Below are 17,991 nucleotides of genomic sequence, written 5' to 3' on the forward strand. Positions count from 1 at the left end.
TCCCTCCCTCCCTCCCTCACATGTCTTATGTACTTTAGGTAAGCTTCAATTTTTTTATGTAGCCTAGGAAAACCTGGGGCTTCTGATCCCACTGCCTTGATCTCCCAAGTGCTGAGATTACAGGTGCATATTATCACTATGTCCAATTTATGTAGTGCTAGGGATAGAACTCAATATTTCATGCATGCTATGCTAGAACTCTACCAACTAATCTATCTCTCCAGCCATATTGCCCAAATTCTCCTTATATTTTTTGTCAACAGATGTCACGTTTAGATCTCTTCACTATATGTAGATTTATGTGGTGTGTGTGTATGTGTTTCCATCAAAGGGAAAAGAAAAACACAATAGTGAGTCTGCTTAGCCTAACTGGAAATCCACCCATCTTGTATCACTGAAGCAGGCAGCTGTCCTAGGTCTTTAAGTGGCCAAGAAGCCCCCAAAGCCTCTGACTCCCGTTCTTTTCAAGATGAACCCTTAGTACCTAGTACTGTATATCTGTAGACACAGCAGCTATTGATCTAGTCTCTTCTTAAACTCCCTTTAAACTTTCAATTTAAAACAGGTTAAGCCTCATAAGGAGTTATTAAAAAATATATATGCAAATGTATGCTGGTAAAATGGCTCAGCAGATAAAGGCACTTGCTGCACAAGCCTGACAACCTAAGTTTGACTTCTAGAACTCATGGTGGAAGAAGAGAAACAACTCTTGAAAGTCATTCTCTGATACATACTATGTCATGTATATGTTTACACTCATGCAATATACACATGCAAACACATACACACACTATGAAAACCATAAAACACATTGTTTCTAGACATAATTTCCTTTAGCTCCCACAATGATATTTTCTATAACCACAGTACATTCTCAAACCCATTAAAAAACTACTTGTACAACACTATGGGCCAATCTTTCTATTCGTTATTGTTTTCAGAGAGGACTATCTGTACAAAATTTTATCATGTATATGGATCTACATAGTCATCACCTCAATCATAATGCAGGATGGTCCCTTCCTAGTCAGCCCTCCCACCCACCTCTAACTCTGCTCTTATGAGAAAGCTATGTAAATGGAATCATATATTATGTGACCTTTTGAGAGTAGTTTTTTCACTCAGTTCAACGCCTTTTTAAAAGTATACAACTTCGTAGGTGTATCAATATCCTATTTCTCTTTTCTGTTTTTTAGGTGCTAGCTGTGTTTCATGGTATGGATATATCACACTTTGCTTACCAATTTATATAGCAAAGAGCATTTGGGTTATCTCCAGCTTGGGGTTATTCCAACTAAAGCTGGTATGAATGATCATGTACAGGTCTATGTATGAATGTAAGTTTTTATATCTCTAGGATACACAGGAGTTTAACTGCTGCATCACAGGGTAGGTGCGTGTTTAACTTTATGAGATGCTGCCAGGCCTGTTGGCAAAGTAGCTAGGTCACTCTGCCATCCCATCAGCAATCTAGGAGAACTCAATTAATTCTTAAAATCTAATAATTTCATGGGTATGTGGCTTACTTGGTAGAACATTTGTCTAGTAAATATAAAACCCTGGGTTCCATCTCCAGTTCTACATACACTGGGCAAGGTGGTGTAAAGTGTAATCCTAGTGGTGTGGGATAATTGTCTGTATTCTGTCAATCATGTTTTAAATAAATGCTGATTGGCCAGGCAGGAAGTAGTATAGGCGGGTCAACCACACAGGAAGTAGAGGCGGGGCAATGAGAACAGGAAAATTCTAGAAAGGAAGAAGCCCATTCCTCCCAGTCCTGTCTCAACTACTTCAGAAGCAAGATATGACCTGCCCCACTAAAAAAGGTACTGAGTCATGTGGCTAACATAGATAAGATAATGGGTTAATATAAGTCATAAGAGCTAATACAAAGCCTGAGCTAATGGGCCAATCAGTTTCATTATTAATATAGACTTCTGTGTATTTTCTTTGGGGCATAACAACTGTGGGAACCGGGCCTGACAGAAACCCCAATAAGCAGGCCCTCATGTTACATCCTCGCACTTGGGAGGTGGGCAGCAGAAAATCAGAAGTTCAAGATCATCCTTTACTACACAAGGAGTTTGAAGTCAGCCTGAAATATGTAACAATATATGTTGTTGTTTCAAAACAAGAACAATAAAAACCTCATTAGAAAATGGTCACTTCCTAATTGAAAAATAAAACTATTTAAAATGCAATCAATGTCTAAAATTCCTGATATTCTTATGAAGCTGAGAGTATATGATAAAAGTAAGAGGAATCCACTACATAGCTAACCTGTTCTGTAGCATATAAGAAGTCATACAAAGATGACTAGATTTGTTCTCTAAGCATATTACTTATAAAAAAAAAAAGTATAATTTGATTGTGTATACCTGTGTGTGTGTGTGCGGGTGCATATGTGCCTCTGTGTGTGTGTGTGTGTGTATGCATGTGGAGGCCAGTAGTCAACCTTAGCTATCTTAGCTGTCACCTTGTTTCTTAAGACTAGGTCTCTCACTGGATCCAAAGGCTTTTCTATTAGGGTAGGGTGGCTGTCTAGCAAGCCCCAAGCATCCACGAGTCTCTAATAATTGGTGAATATTGGTGTTACAAGAACACACAACCATGCCAGGTTTTTATACCAGTGCTGGGGATTGAACTCAGGTCCTCATGCTTGTGAACAAGCACTTTTCCAAATGAGCTACTTCCCATGACCCCATAATTTGTTGAATTGTTTTCTTTTAATACAGGATCTTTCCATGTAGCCTTGGCTGGCCTGGTACTCACCATGTAAGCCAGACTAGCCTTGAACTCTGAGATCTGTCTGCCTCTGCTTCTCAAGAACTGGGATTAAAGATGTAATCACCACACTTGGCTCATAATTTGATTTTTTTTAAAAAATATTATTCTTGAAACTGGGCAGTGGTGGTGCACACCTTTAATTGCAGCACTCAGGAGGCTGTGAGTTTGAGGCCAGCCTGGTCTACAAGAGCTAGTTCCAGGACTGGCTCCATAACTACAAAGAAACCCTGTCTCGAAAAAACAAAAACAAAAACAAAAAATTTCTTGAAATACTTACTAACTCTAATACCTTATGATGAACAGTGAACATCATACATAAGTCACTATCCACACACACAATCTTATCTAAAAGCCCAAGAAATAAGTATCACTATCTAAACAATTCATAGATTTTTAACTGAAACTTAAGACTACACAACCAGCTTTGAAGAAAACAAGTGTTCTTAAGCTGGATAAATTCAACAAGTGTAGTTTAATTCTTTGTTATTTAGGGTTAGCAACAGAAATCTTGGCCCCTTCCAACCATGGAAAATCCATTTCTATACTGGCTTTTGGCCATTAATCTAGTTATTTTAGCTGAAGTACAAGTTATTTTTAAACCCAAGAACAAAAAAGCAACACTGCCTTTGTACTGTGAAATCTGCAAGATGTTACGGCAGCAGCCAGTGCACTTGTGTGTTGAATTAACCCATGTTTTTTAGGAAGGCAGTCAACAGATCAAAGGCTAGGGTTGTAGCCAGGTTTGCTAAGAGCTGTGGCAAAGTCTGTACTGGAGGATCCTTAGCAGGAAAGACCAACTCCATTTCAAATTTGGAGGAAAAAAATGGAATACATAAGACGATATTTCAAAGTGAATGGAAAAGATACAAATGAGCCAAGAAACACTACTTTTAAAAAAAAACTTAGTAAGTACTCAACAGTTACTACTTGACAATTAGTATAACTTATCAAATCAGTTTCCACTAGAATGCTTCTTTTCCATTCAGAAAGTATGAATAACTACAGTTACGAAATAAATTCTAGCTAATCCACTGGTAATATAATTCTCCTTGTGCCAAATCTGATGTGAAGAGGGTTTGGTTCTATCTTAAAAAACAAAAACAAAAACAAAAAACCTCAGTAGCTCTGGAGAAAGGATGGCTATTTAAGATAAACTGCTGTGACTGCACACACACACATCTGCAGTCCCGGCTACTCTGGAGGTTGAGGCAGGAGGACTCAAAGTGGGAGGCAGCCTGAGCTACTCAGGGAGAGTTCAAGGATACCTTGAGAAATTTAGCAAGACTATGTCTCAAAAATAAAAAAAAAAAAAAATTAAAGGGCTGGGGATTGAACTCACTAGTAAAGCATCTGCCTAGCATGCATATAGTCCTTAATCATTATCACTGTAAAGTTAATAAACAGATAAAGTAAGACAGGTAGGTATGGTAATGGCATAGATCCAATGCAAAAAGATCACTGAAATTTGAGGCCAGTCTGGTCTACATAGTGAGTTCAAAGTCAGCCAGAGCTATATAATGAAAAAACCCACAGGGCTGGAGATAAGGCTTAGAGTTTACTACGCTTAGTTCCCAGCACTAATATTGGGCAGCTTACAACCATCAGTAATTCCAATTCAAAGATGAGCTGATGCTGTCTTTTGGCCCCTGCAGACACAGACACACACATGAATAAAAACAAAATTTAAAAACTAAGCCAAAGCAAAACAAACAAAAAACAATACAAAACAAAAACCAGAAATAAGCTGAGTCTATTCCCATTCTTGCTATTCTGACTATGTCATTTCCCCTGCCTCACATAGGTACAGATAACAATTCAAAGACAAGTATTTAATATTAAGATTTTTAACTTCCTTAGCATTTGGCTCCCCCCACCCCCAGACAGGGTTTCTCTATAGCTCTAGCTGTCCTGAAACTCGCTCTGTAGACCAGGATGGCCTCAAACTTACAGAGATCTGGCAGTCTCTGCCTCCCAAGTACTGGGGTTAAAGGCGTGTACCACCACTGCCTGGCAGCATTTGGCTTTTTAAGAATTCAACTTTACCATGGGGCTGTAGAGATGGCTCAGTGGTTAAGAACACTGACTACTCTTCCACAGGACCTGGGTTCAATTCCCAGCACCCACATGGCAGTTCACAACTGTCTGTAGCTCAGTTCCAAGGATCTAACACCTTTACACAAACACAAATGCAGACAAAGCACCAATGCACATAAAATTAAATTAAAGAATAAAAAAGACCGCAACTTTACCAACACAGAACTATGCACAAACTAAGAGGGATACTTAGTTGATAGTTTTTAAAAACACATGAGTATGAGTTGCTCAGTAGTGAAGCCAAACAATTCTTAAGTTTCTGAGATTGATCTCTACAGGACAAAGGGAAAATTGTTGAATATTTCAGTTCTTTGTCATTTGCAGTTAAAAATGTGAATAATATTTACAGAAGATAATCTTCAAGGGATTTACAAATCTCTAAATAAATGTCAAGTTCTACAGCTTGGAATTTTATGTCATTTTATACAATCCCTTGTATGAATAGAGACAGATTTGAAGGTTGTGTGGCAAGAATATCTATAACAGGAATTAACCAGGGATACTTAATGCTTCATTTGAAGAAAACTTTTCTTCCTCCTTCCTTGAGTGTTGCTGGAAGCTGCTGTTCCTGTCCTAACCTTGCCAATATTTGATTACCTCCTCTGCCTTGGGGAAAGTATTAGTAAGCAAATTTGGCACAGACACAACTGCTTGAGGCCCAACAGATGTCACAAGAGTCATATTGTTCACGCCCATCATGGATGTGGGACACAAACATAGTCAAGGAAACGTGGGTAATTGAGATGGGGCTTTTTAAGGCATTAAGCTAGACCAGAAGTACTTATTTGAGCCAGCTGTGGTGATACATGCCTGACACTTGGGAGGCTGAGACAGAAGGATTGAAAGATGGAGGCCAGGCTGGACAACCACTACACAGCAAGATCTTGTCTCAAAAAGCAAAACAAAACAAACAAAACTTTTTTCAAATAGGTATACTCAAAAATGCTCCCTGTTGCTGGCTGTGGTGGCTCACACCTTTAATCCCAGCACTCTGAAGGCAGAGGCAGGAGGATTTCTGTGAGTTCAAGGCCAGTCTGGTCTATGAAGCAAGTTCCAGGACAGCCAAGGCTGTTACGCAGAGAAACCTGTCTTGAAAAACCAAGATAAATAAATGTTCCCTGTCAAATATAAATAACATTTGGCTCCCATAAATCTGTCCTATCATATTATCCATCAAATGGCATTATATACAATTTGCATTGTCTGTAATCTTTAACATGCCATCATAGGAGCGATGAATGGGACTGCAAGTATTGGGGACAAGGCACATTGAATAATTAACCTTTCTGAGCCTTACAAAATGTAAATGGTGATTAATTTTCATTTCCTAAGAAGCATGAAGACTGAATGACAATCTAACATCATGGAGCACTTATTTGTTTTGTTACATATCTATTTCTGTAGTTCTGTGAGCAAACCCAGATCCTCCTGCAAGCTAGGCAAACACTGTGCCGTTAAGCCACACCCCCAGCTCTAGAGAGCACTTACACACTCTTCATAATACTCAAGGCTTGGTACATACTGAACCAATAGTGATTAATATTTCAAGAGCAAAGCTCTAAAATATTGGTCAATCTTCAAACAGATGGTCATTCTTGTTTAGTCAGGAATCTAGGTAACATGGAAACAAATACATCAGCTCTCCTACCTCAAAATGTCATTATCCAGGTGAGAGAGGTCATGATCACAAAATATCCAGAGAAGGAGCCAACCACAGAAAGTTGAAGGTGTTCTTTATCTACTTTACTCAGTCTGGGAAGCTTTGGTTATTTATTGTTTTCATGTGAAAAAGTTGTTAACACTCATGGAGTTATATTCCTGGCTCTATACCCAACATTTGACTTGGATCTTATTTGATCTCAGCCTCATGGTTATTAGTTATCCCACTTCACAGATGAGATTCAGGAACTCTGTGGCATTACATCTTAAATCTTAGTAAACATTCTGTGGGCAGCAGAAGGTCTTACTGCCAACTTTTCCTTTCACCCTGGTACCTCAATAGTTTCTTCAAGTGTGTTGTGAAAAACACTGAGATTAAAAATACTTTCACGATGTCAGAGCACTGCATTATGAGAAATTATGGAAAAGTCTACAGCATTTTTTGATATTTTCTTAGACTCCTATTGCCCATTTTTTGTGACTGTAATTAGCCTTCTAATAGCATCATGATCCATACTCATTTGTGAGTATTTCTAATCTCCTCCTTCTTTTCTTTCCCTTTAAAAACAGAACAAAAGGAGGAAGAAAAAAAAAAAGAATCTGGAGCCAGCAAGGTGGCTTAGCAGGTAGAGAGGTGTTTACCCGAATTTGGTCTCCAGAACCCACATGCTGGAAGAAATGAATCCTGCAAGCTGTCCTCTGATCTCACACATGTATGTACATGTACACTCAAACACATATTTTTTAAAAAGGTATAAAAGAAAGACACCCACAGTCACTTAGTCTTGACAGGAATTATTTACTAAAGGCTAACATTGTCTTCATGGGCCTGTTTGCTAGAAGCTACACTACTGCAGACAAAAATCACTGGGTGCTTTAATGACCCCATGCTAGTCCACAAGGATCTGTAATCAAGACTACTGATAACTTTCTAGTCTATCATTTATACCTTTATATACACATATTAGTCATGAGAGAGATGTTTTTGCTTTATATGTTGAAGCAATACTTGAATGAGAAAAATATTTGTGGTATGATTAACTTCATTTCACTCATCTTTTTTTTTATTGAAGGTTATGCTTCTAAGACAGGGCCACATGTATATGTGTGGACTGAGTTTATTCCTACAAACAATATCTCACTGTGATAGTGTTAGGTGTTCTCCTGGATGAGCACAGTATCCAGATAGTTAACTCTGAGAAACTGCCACACAAGTATTTTGTAGACATGGTTAATATATCTACTAACAGATGGCGAATGCAATTCTGGATGGATGTCATCTAATCAGCTGAAAGGCCTTACCAAAACTGAGTTGTCACTGTGATACTTGGGGACTACGTCACCTTCCAGCCCTACAGTGCTTACTCACCACCTCCCAGAATAAGTCAGCTTCCTAAAACGTTTTGTACTTTTTAATGGAAACACATACTCATCATATAAAAACATTGCATTTTGTTCACTGAGTGACAAGTCGATTCTTGCAAGCTTGTGCTACCATTAATGCAGTAATAAACTGTATGCCTCCTCTATGCAGGGGTAAGAACTTAAGTAAAAACAATTTCTGAGACAGAGTATGTGACAGATTTTATTACATAGACCACCAAACTGGAAAAAACTGGCTGCAGCAATTTGTACCCCATTTTTTTGCTACACAAAATACTATTTTGCCACATCTTTGCCAATATTTTCAATTATCATACTGTTTTTCTACCTGATAGGTAAAGGGCAAGACCGCTACAAAAATTTCAAAAGCTGTTTCCAATGTCAGTATTAAAAGTCTATATATCTGGCGGCTGGACTTATATCTCAGTTGGTAGAGCTTGTCTTATATACATAAGGCCCTGGGTTTCATCCCCAGTACCTCAAAACAGAAACAAACAAAAACCCAAACTACACAGAAGAGACACAATATAATATAATTTTTACCAGGTAGCTCCAGGTAAAATGTGATGGATTTATCTTCAGTTCTTATGTTTAATTTTTGTTATTTTAGCGGCAGGGTATGAGGAAGAGATTCTTCAAACTGGGCTATCCCCTGCAACTGAAACTCCACACTCCACCCCAGAACTGAGCTCCAGGTTCTTCATAAGCTGCAAGTCTAAAGTGCCAAATCAGTTCCTCCATGGGGAACAGTACTTGCTCCTCCCAGATGAGGGCTGTGGCTGTAGACCAGCCCACTGGATCTCGGCTCATCTCTCAGCTACCTACCCTGACTCTCTTCTTCCCAAAGACAACAGCAACTGCAGCCTTCCTCTCCTTCACTCTCGCTGTACTCCTGCATCTTCCTCGTTACTTACATGATATTACCTATCTGTTTATTCCCGGTCACCTATTTGAAAGCACATGTGAATTAAGGTCAAGGACCTGAGTTTAACCCCCCACTGCACAGCTATTATCAGGAACAGGAGCAGTGCCAACCCTCAGTGTCTCACAGTGAATGAGGTGGCAGTTTTGGAAGTCAGTATATACACACGTATGTGTTCATGCTGGATCCCCTGCTTGCTGTCCTTTCAGCTCCACAGGCACATCTGAACACAACCACTACAGACACAATTGCCCAGTGGGCCAATTAGCCATGAAGATCAAGCATGAGATAATGGGGCCACTGCTTGCAACTTCATTAACTCAAAGTAAAAGCTTCACTAGAGAATCATAAAAGCTACAAGGCTCTGTCCTCTATCTACTAAAGTTTAACAGGCTTGCAAAATCTGAAAATAGCAGGGCTTTCCTTGGGTTTTGCTTCCAAAACCCGTGTCCTTCCTGTCATTTAAATCACCTTATTACCAATAACATGTCTCTTAAAAAGAGTATCTTATTAGAAACCATCTAAATGTCTATCGACTAGTGACTATAAAAACAAAATGTGGTGTATTCGTACAATGAAATATTATTTGACCATTAAAAGGCATCAAGTAAGACACATACTCTAGCATGGATGAATTCTATTATGCTCAATAAAGAAGCCAATCACAAAAGACCACAAATTGGGCTGAGGAGGCAGCTTCAAGGAATAACATTTGTCTAGTATATAGGCCCTGGTTTCAATCTGCAGTACCAGAAAGAGGAGGAGGCAGGGACATTGCCATGTATATAAAATAACCAGAGCCGGGGCGATGGTGGCACACGCCTTTAATCCCAGCACTCGGGAGGCAGAGGCAGGAGGATCTCTGGGAGCTGGTCTACAAGAGCTAGTTCCAGGACAGGCACCAAAGCTACAGAGAAACCCTGTCTCGAAAAACAAAAAACAAAACAAAACAAAATAACCAGAGATAAAGACTCTTTATGAAATAATCAGAAAAGACAATTGCTTTTTTTGTTATTTTGAGACCTGGTTTCACTATACAGCCCAGGTTGGCTTGGCTCTCATTAAGTAACCCATGATGGCTTCAAACTTGCAATCTTTCTCTCTTAGCTTCTAGAGTGCTGGGATTACAGCTGTCCCATCAGGTCAGAAAAGATAGGCCTATAAAGAGAAAATATAGAGTGTTGGTTGCCTAGAAATGGGGGAAATGGGGAGAGGAATCACAGCAAAAGGGCATGAAGAATGTGTACACTTTAAATGAGTGAATTTTGTACTATGTAAATTATAACTCTATAAAGCCTTTTTAAAAAAACACATTAAAAAAGATGCAAACACAAAAACCCTTTGAAAGGTGGGGAATGGTTCAGTGAATAAAGGCATTTGCCACCAAGCCTGATGACCTGAATTCAATTTTCTGGAACCTACATGGTGGAAGGTAAGAAAGAATCCCTGAAAGTTGTCCTTTGATGTCCATATATGCACCATGGCACATATGACTCCCTCAACAAGCAAATGTTTAAAACAAAAGAAACTGACAGCTTAGAAAAGTAAAATCACTTTACTAAAGATTCACTCTACATCCTTAAGGCTATGAGACAGCACAATGCACTTGCTTATTGCTTGGTTGTAGCTAAATAGTCCACATACAGATAAATGATCTAGCTGTGGGGGGTGTGTGTGTGTGTGTGTGTGTATGTGTGTAGGCCAGAGAACAACCTCAGGCATTCCTTAGGTACTGCACAACTTATTTATTTAGACATTCTGTCACTATCCTGAGGCCCATGATTAGACTAGACAGCTGGCCAAAGAGCCCCCAAGATCTGCTTGCCTTTTCTTACTCAGTATGATTATAAGTGTGCACCACCATGCCTGTTTATTATTATTATTATTATTATTATTATTATTATTATTCGTGTGTGTTCTGGGGATCAAATCTAGATTCTCATGCTTGCCTATTGAGCTGTCTTCCCAGTCGAAGTGAGATGTCTCAAGATAAGGTCACCCACTGTCCTTAGTGAACACTGGTTCAGGATGAGCAGAAAGTACTCTCAGCCTGTAAAGTGTTTATGCTCATGTCGCTGTCTGCAGCAACTGCCTCCTCTCCCACGGTAAAAATCAATTTGGCCCATTAGCAGAAAATGGTCAACAAATCCATTTTGAGTCAGATCTGCTGGATTAGCATTTGTCTTTCCAGCCATGAGTGGAGACGGTGTTTGGCAAACATTTTCTTCCAGAAAATATAACCTTACTGTGTCCTTCTATAAAGGGAATTTCCATAGGAAACACCCAGCCCCCAGAGAAAAGCCTCCAATGATCATTCATCATAACTTCAACATCATTTTCCCATCTTCCATAATCCAGTTTTGGTTACACAGACTCTTTCTGCAAAAATAGTTCTTCTAGGTGCAAAGGTCATATAGGAGGTCCCATAGGCTCACAGGGATCTGTCCTTAGCCACATAGCCTGAGTGAAAAGAAGCTACAGGGGCAGTGGACAGGAAGTACAGGGATGGCTTTCTGTTCAGAAGAATACTTTTGAGCAGTCAAAGAAGCACCTCTTAGGTCCTGAGATTACCAATAATCAATCAAGAAATCACAAGCCAGTGTGATCACCCAGAACACAAGGTCTGTATCGTCAGGTGCAATTCAGCTTCCATGAACTTCTATTGCCTAAACAATTTTTGGGGACTAGTATATAGCTCAGTTGGTAGCGTGCTTGCATACCATGCTTTGTTCATTTCCAGTACCATATAAAACAGTTGTAGTGGTGTAGGCCTGCGATTCCAGCACTTGGGAGGAGGAGACAGGAAGATCTGGAATCCAAGGCTAGCTTCTATTACATGAATCAGCCTGGGCTATATGAGACCCAACTTCAAATAAACAATAAAGAAACAGATTGTTGTGATGTATCCCCTATTCCCTACTTGTTTAGGCAACAAAGACTTGTCTGAAGATAAAGCACAAACAAAGTCTCCTCCATCACAGAGGTAGGAATGAGAAAGCTACAGCTATTCCTACTTTTTGAGTAAAATTTTGAGGGCTGCCAAGAAAATTATTTTTCAGAGCAACCAAATCATCTTACTAATATAGAAAATCTAGGTTCTCAATTATTATATTTTTAATAACATAGGTGATGTGGAGGGGAACATCTGTAATTTCAGCACCTAGGAAGTAAAGAAACCAAGAGAATCATGTTAAGTTCAAGGCTACATAGTCTACATAGTTTGAGTTCCAGGAGCTAGGGCTACATTGTAAGACTATGCTTAAAGGTTGGTGAGATGGCTGAGCAGGTAAAGGTGCTTGTAATCAAGCCTGATGACTTAAGTTTGATCCCTGGAACACACATGGTACATGGAGAGAACTTCAGAAGTTGTCTTCTGGTACACACACATACATACACACACAAACACACACACACTGGCATATTTCTGCTGACACACATGATTTTAATTAAAAAAAGAGCAACAACAAAAACAAAAAAAAACATGGAAGGAAATAATCAGGTGTGGTATTATATGCCAATAATGACAATACTTGGGAGACTGAGGCAGGAAAACTCAGAGTTCAGAGCCAGCCTGGGCTAGCAAGACATTGTCCCCCGCTAAACAAAAATTAAATAACCAAAGTAACTTAGAGAGGCATGCATAGGTATTCTGACTTCACAACCATCTGATCCAGTCTAGAAAACTGTATTTTACTGGGCTGGAGAGATGGCTCAGAGGTTAAGAGCTATTGCCTGCTCTTCCAAAGGTCCTGAGTTCAATTCCCAGCAACCACATGGTGGTTCACAACCATCTGTAATGGCATCTGGTGCCCTCTTCTGGCCTGCAGGCATACACACAGACAGAGTATTGTATACATAATAAATAAATAAATATAAAAAAATTGTATTTTACTTTAAACATTAGAGTTTAATATTTGTGTCAGGGAAGAATTATTCTACGCCTTTCTTTATAATTCATGTACAGGTGATTATATCAAGAACATGTATACTTAAATTTCATTCTACTAACTCTGTAAAAATCCTCCCATTGAGATATTTAAAACAACACTAAAAACTAGACATTTATACAACCTTTATTAGAAGCCCACATCAAGTGTGGTCCTATGCTAGCTCCATTCATATATAAGATGAATGAAGAGAATTTCAGTTGATGGCCAAATAGAAAAATGGGCATAAAAAGTATCAAGGCAATCCAAACAGGAGATGGAAAAGGGTAAAAAAGTAAATACTGGGCTAGGAAGATAAACTTATTACTTGCAGTGCAAGAAAGAAGACCTGAGTTTGAACCCCCAAGAACTAACATGAAAGCTGGCTGTGCAGTGCGGTGTCTGCAATCCCAATGCACTCCTATGAGGAGACAGAAGGTAAAGATAGGACAATCCCTTGAAGCTTCCAGGACAGACAGCTTGGCCTACACAGTAGCAAACAACAGAAACCTGTCCCAAACAAGGTCAGGACAGACATGGGAGGCTGTCCTCTGATCTCCATGTGTGTGTGTCGTGATAGACACACAACTGCACTCATTCCCATGCATTCATGCTCACACATACCCATGCGATGCAAACACACACACACACTGTATACATACAAATATTTTAAATGTTACTTGCATATCACTTGAAATAGATAATTTTATCACAGAAGAGTCATATATGGGGGCCAATGAGATGGTTCCGCAGGCAAAGGGGCTTGCCACTATGCCTAGTAATCTAAGTTTGATTCCTGGGACCCACAAACTGGAGAGAACCAACTCCAGAATATTGTCCTCTAACCTCTAAAAGTGTGTCATTGCATACACACATATCCCCAATTTTTTTTGAAGGCAGGCATTAAAGAAATAATAATTGAGTAATTCATGGGTTTAAAATAACTGTCTAGGAGTACACTAGATTATTGGTTAAATAGTCTTACCTGCCTGCTTGCTGTTTTTAAAAGGTCATGTCCTGGTATAAAAAGTTGCAATAAGCCAGGTGTAGCTTTAATCCCAGCACTTGGAGGGCAAAGGCAGGAGGAATTCTATAAATTCCAGATTAGTCTGCCTACATAGTGAGTTCCAGGCCAGCCAGAGTAACAGACTAAGACTTAAAAAAAAAAAAAAAAGCAAACAATGGATTTGCAGGAAAGGATGGTTTATATGCTAGGCTGAATTTGTTTAGAAATCCCCCAAAGTACTTAACAGCAACAGGAACTTTATCAGATCAAAGTACACTCATTTCATACAAGTGCTGTTTGTTGTTTTAAGTTCACCAGTTCCTTCCAAGTACGATTCTTACAGTAATGTGTGCAATAACTCTAGCGTCCCCATGAAAGAAGCTGATCATTCTAATGTGCATTAAAATTGCAACCCTTGTAATCGAGAGAAAAAAATTTTAGATAATCAAGTCACTTTTTTTTTGTTGTTGTTTTTCAAGTCAGGGTTTCTCTGTAGCTTTGGGGCCTGTCCCGTAACTAGCTCTTGTAGACCAGGCTGGCCTCAAACTCAGAGATCCACCTGCTTCTGCCTCCCGAGCGCTGGGATTAAAGGCACATGCTACCACTGCCCGGCTGATAATCAAATAATTTTAAGACAGCTCACAATCTTTACTTATATTCTCAAATTGAAGGATGGTGGAATAAAAATCTATTTTAAATATATGCTTTTTAAGATTCATGTGTATGTATTGTGTTGAGGCTTGTGTGTCTGTACTTGTGAATTTTGATCTCCTGGATCTGGAGTTACAGGTGGTTGTTAGCCACCAGTGTGGGTGCAGGGAGCTGAACTTGGGTCCTCTGCAAGCACATTATGTACAGTCTTAACCACAGAACCATCTCCACAGCCCAGAAAGTATATAATTTTTGTTTCTCATCTACTTCTTTCATATATCCACTGTCTTGAAAACGTCTTACAGACTGCCAAAAAAAAAAAAAAACCTCTCTCAAGCATAATCATTTTCTTTTGCCCAATTCAGAAACAACAAAATCCAAAGAAATGAACAGATAAGCAAGGCCTCAGACTAGGTCTGGGGATCCTAGCTACTCAGAAGGCTGAAGCAAGAAGAACTTGAGTTCAAAGTCAGCCTGAGAAATTTAATGAGACCCTACCTCAAAAGAGAAAGTAAAAAGAGTACTGGAATGTAGCTCAAGTGGTAGATCATCTGGGAGTATGGCTTAGTAGAAAACAGGCTAGCATGCAGGAGGCTGTGATGTTATCCCTAGTAAAACACAAAAAAAGAAAAAGAAAGTTAAGAAAAATAAAGACATGAACATAAAAAGGCGGCACCCTTCTGGGACAGGTCAAAGAAGCAATCAATCGCTGGCACTCAAAGCTGAGGGCAAGAGCTGGAAGTGTGACGCTTTGGCAGTATTGTTCTGTCATTAGCTATGCAGACCCTGTTGCTTTATTCTCCACTGTGGTTTCTGGTGGAGACCACAGCACCTGGGCACAGCTGTGGTAATTCAGGAAACAGCTAATGCTTGGATGCTTGTGGTAAGCTTGGTAGAAGTATAACAGACAACAGGTGCTTGAAACAAGGCAGTTGTTATTACTGCCACTTTCTCAGTCCCCTTGGTTAAGGAGCAAGGAACAATTTAGGTCACCAGAACGTTGTAGTGATGTTTCATTTGTACTTTAATAAATAAAGCTTGCCTGAAGTTCAGAGAGTAAAACAGCTGTACTAATCAGCCTTACAGACCAGGTAGTGGTGACACACACCTTTAATCTCAGTAGCCACACTAATTTTCCATAAAATCAAGGCAGTAGCGGTACATACCTTTAATCCCAGTACTAGAGAGGAATATAAAATGGGAGGAGACAGCTCTCGCTCACAGTCTCATTCTGAGATTCCTGGAGGCAGAATTGCCATATCGGGCTGAGGTAGCGGTAAGAGCCAGTAGCTGGCTATTTTGTTTTTCTGACCTTCAGGTTGAACCTCAGTTTCTGTCTCTGGGTTTTTAATTGTGCTACAGAATGTGATCAGTACCAATCTTCAGTATTTTTTTTTTTTATCTTGAAGACTGTACATACAGATATCCCTGAGTTCTTATCCTGTCTTAGAACAGTGAAGGATTAAAATGATTGCTGAAGGAGTATATAGCTAACTAGGGGAAATGTGTGCTGATAATTTCAGCACTGATCTCTTATCAAATATTTATCTAGCTCAATCCATGCATCACTCACTCCTCTAGATACTGAGAATAGCAGTAAAAAAGGTAGGAAATCAATGCTTGCATGATGATTGCAGTCTAGTTAACACACACCACTCCTACGGCTAACATTAACTGAATACCTACCATGTGCCTGACATTATTTTACTATTACATTTGAACCTAGGAGTAACCTCATAAGTAGACACTATTTTTAAAATTGTTTTAAAATTATGTATATGTGTGCGCCTGTGAGTGCTGGTGCCTGGTGGAATCCAGAAGCCATCAGTTGTCCTGGAACTGGGGTTATAAGGGGTTGTGAGTCACCTGACATAGGTGTTGGGAATTGAAGTTGGGTTCTCTATAAGAGCAGTATGTGCTATTAACCACTGATTTATCTCTCCAGCCCTGAAGCACATTGTTGTCTTTATTTATAGGAGAGAAAACGGAAGCGTTAGGCAAACAGAGGAAGATGGCATTACTAAGTATCAGATGTGTCAAAGGTGGGATAACATAATAGATGCACTGGTTAACTGAATAAATCTTCTCAATGGGCACAACATTTTGATGGATCTTTAGTAAGAACCAGGTTTTAGTTATTAACCAAAATACCAACACAAATACAAAAGGACCTCCTACACCAGTGACACACTCCTTTAATCCCATTACTTGGGAGGCAGAGGCAGGGGGATCTTTGTGAGTTTGAGGCCAACTGGTCTACAAAGGCGAGTTCCAGGACAGCCAAGGCTCTTACACAGAGAAATTTGTCTTGAAAACAAAACCAAACAAAACACCAAGAAAAGGAAGAAAAAAAAATCAGGTTTTATACGTTTAAAATATTTTGCACACTTAGAGATGCAATGTACTAACAAACATGGTTGATATCCTGTACCTTAAGCTACTCCAAGTAATGACACTCATGCTAACAAATAAATTAAAATTCATTTGTTCATGGTGTATGTTCATATGTGTGTGTGGTGTATGAACACCTGTGTGTAAATGGTTTGTATGCCTGTGCACACATGGAGGCCAGGAGGATGGGGTATTCTGCTCTTTCACTGTCTTCTTTTCTGGAGACAAGTAGTAGAGCTAGCTAAGCTAGTGGCCAGTGGTTCCTGCCATGCTCCTGTCTTCACCCTGCACAGTGCTGCTGTTGCAGGCAAACATATGGCCATTCCTGGGTTTTTCTTTGGCACCAGATCAGATCTCAATTTCTCATGCTTTCACAAGCTTTCTTGCCCACTGAGTCGTTTTCCTAGACCCTATCTATTTAGATCCAGGACTTCACTCAAGCTAGGAAAATGAGCCCTATACTAGGAGCCATACCTCCAGCCCAACCACTAAAATTTCATTAAAATAATCATAACACAACATAAGTAGAAGGAATTATCATTTTCCTGGGTTTTTTTTTTTTTGAGGATTTTTTCAGTCGGAAATAAACTGTCTATCACCTGCAGTCCCAGGAACCAGACTCTGACAAGCATCTGAAAGTGACAGGAATGTTGCCTGTACTTTCTTAGTAAGTCACAGGGCCAGCTCTGCACTTAAGAGGAGTGGCTGTGACACCTCATCTGTCCTAACCTATACACCTATCATCCCCGTGTCTGTCCTGAGCAGTGTGCTCTAATCAGATGAACTTCCAATACTTTTCACAGGTTATCACTAGTTTTGAACCTGTCCAGTACACAGCTGAACCTAGAAAAAGATCAACTATTGGCAACGGGAAAAACTTTAAAAACAATCTTAAGAATTGTACTTTGAATGTTTTCAATTTATATATATATTCAAAAAATATATATTTAATTGAAATGGAATCTATATATCTATTTCTGCTTATTTTTGGTGAAACATAAAAGTAACCATTTCAGGGCCAAAGAGATGGTTCAGTGGGTAAAGGCACTTGCTTTCTAACCTGCTAACCAACCCTAATTCAAGCTAAGTTTGATCTCTGGAACTCACATAGTGGAAGAACTAATTCCTAGTTGTTCTCTGACCTTATTGGGTGTGCGCTCTCCCTCCCTCCC

The 17,991-nt window shown here is 39.4% G+C and overlaps 1 protein-coding gene across 1 annotated transcript in view; it reads right to left on the reverse strand.

The window, feature by feature from the left end:
* Positions 1 to 17,991, reverse strand: part of Baiap2l1 (BAR/IMD domain containing adaptor protein 2 like 1) — a 132,835-nt gene that overhangs the window by 69,299 nt on the left and 45,545 nt on the right. The window contains exon 2 of the mRNA XM_050124419.1: positions 14,927 to 14,979. Within this exon, the coding sequence (XP_049980376.1) occupies positions 14,927 to 14,979 (53 nt within the window). The remainder of the gene's footprint in view (positions 1 to 14,926; positions 14,980 to 17,991) is intronic.

Source organism: Alexandromys fortis, unplaced genomic scaffold (genome assembly GCF_014885135.2).
Source record: "Alexandromys fortis isolate MF-2015 unplaced genomic scaffold, M_Fortis_MF-2015_v1.1 scaffold_227, whole genome shotgun sequence".
Lineage (NCBI taxonomy): Eukaryota > Metazoa > Chordata > Mammalia > Rodentia > Cricetidae > Alexandromys > Alexandromys fortis.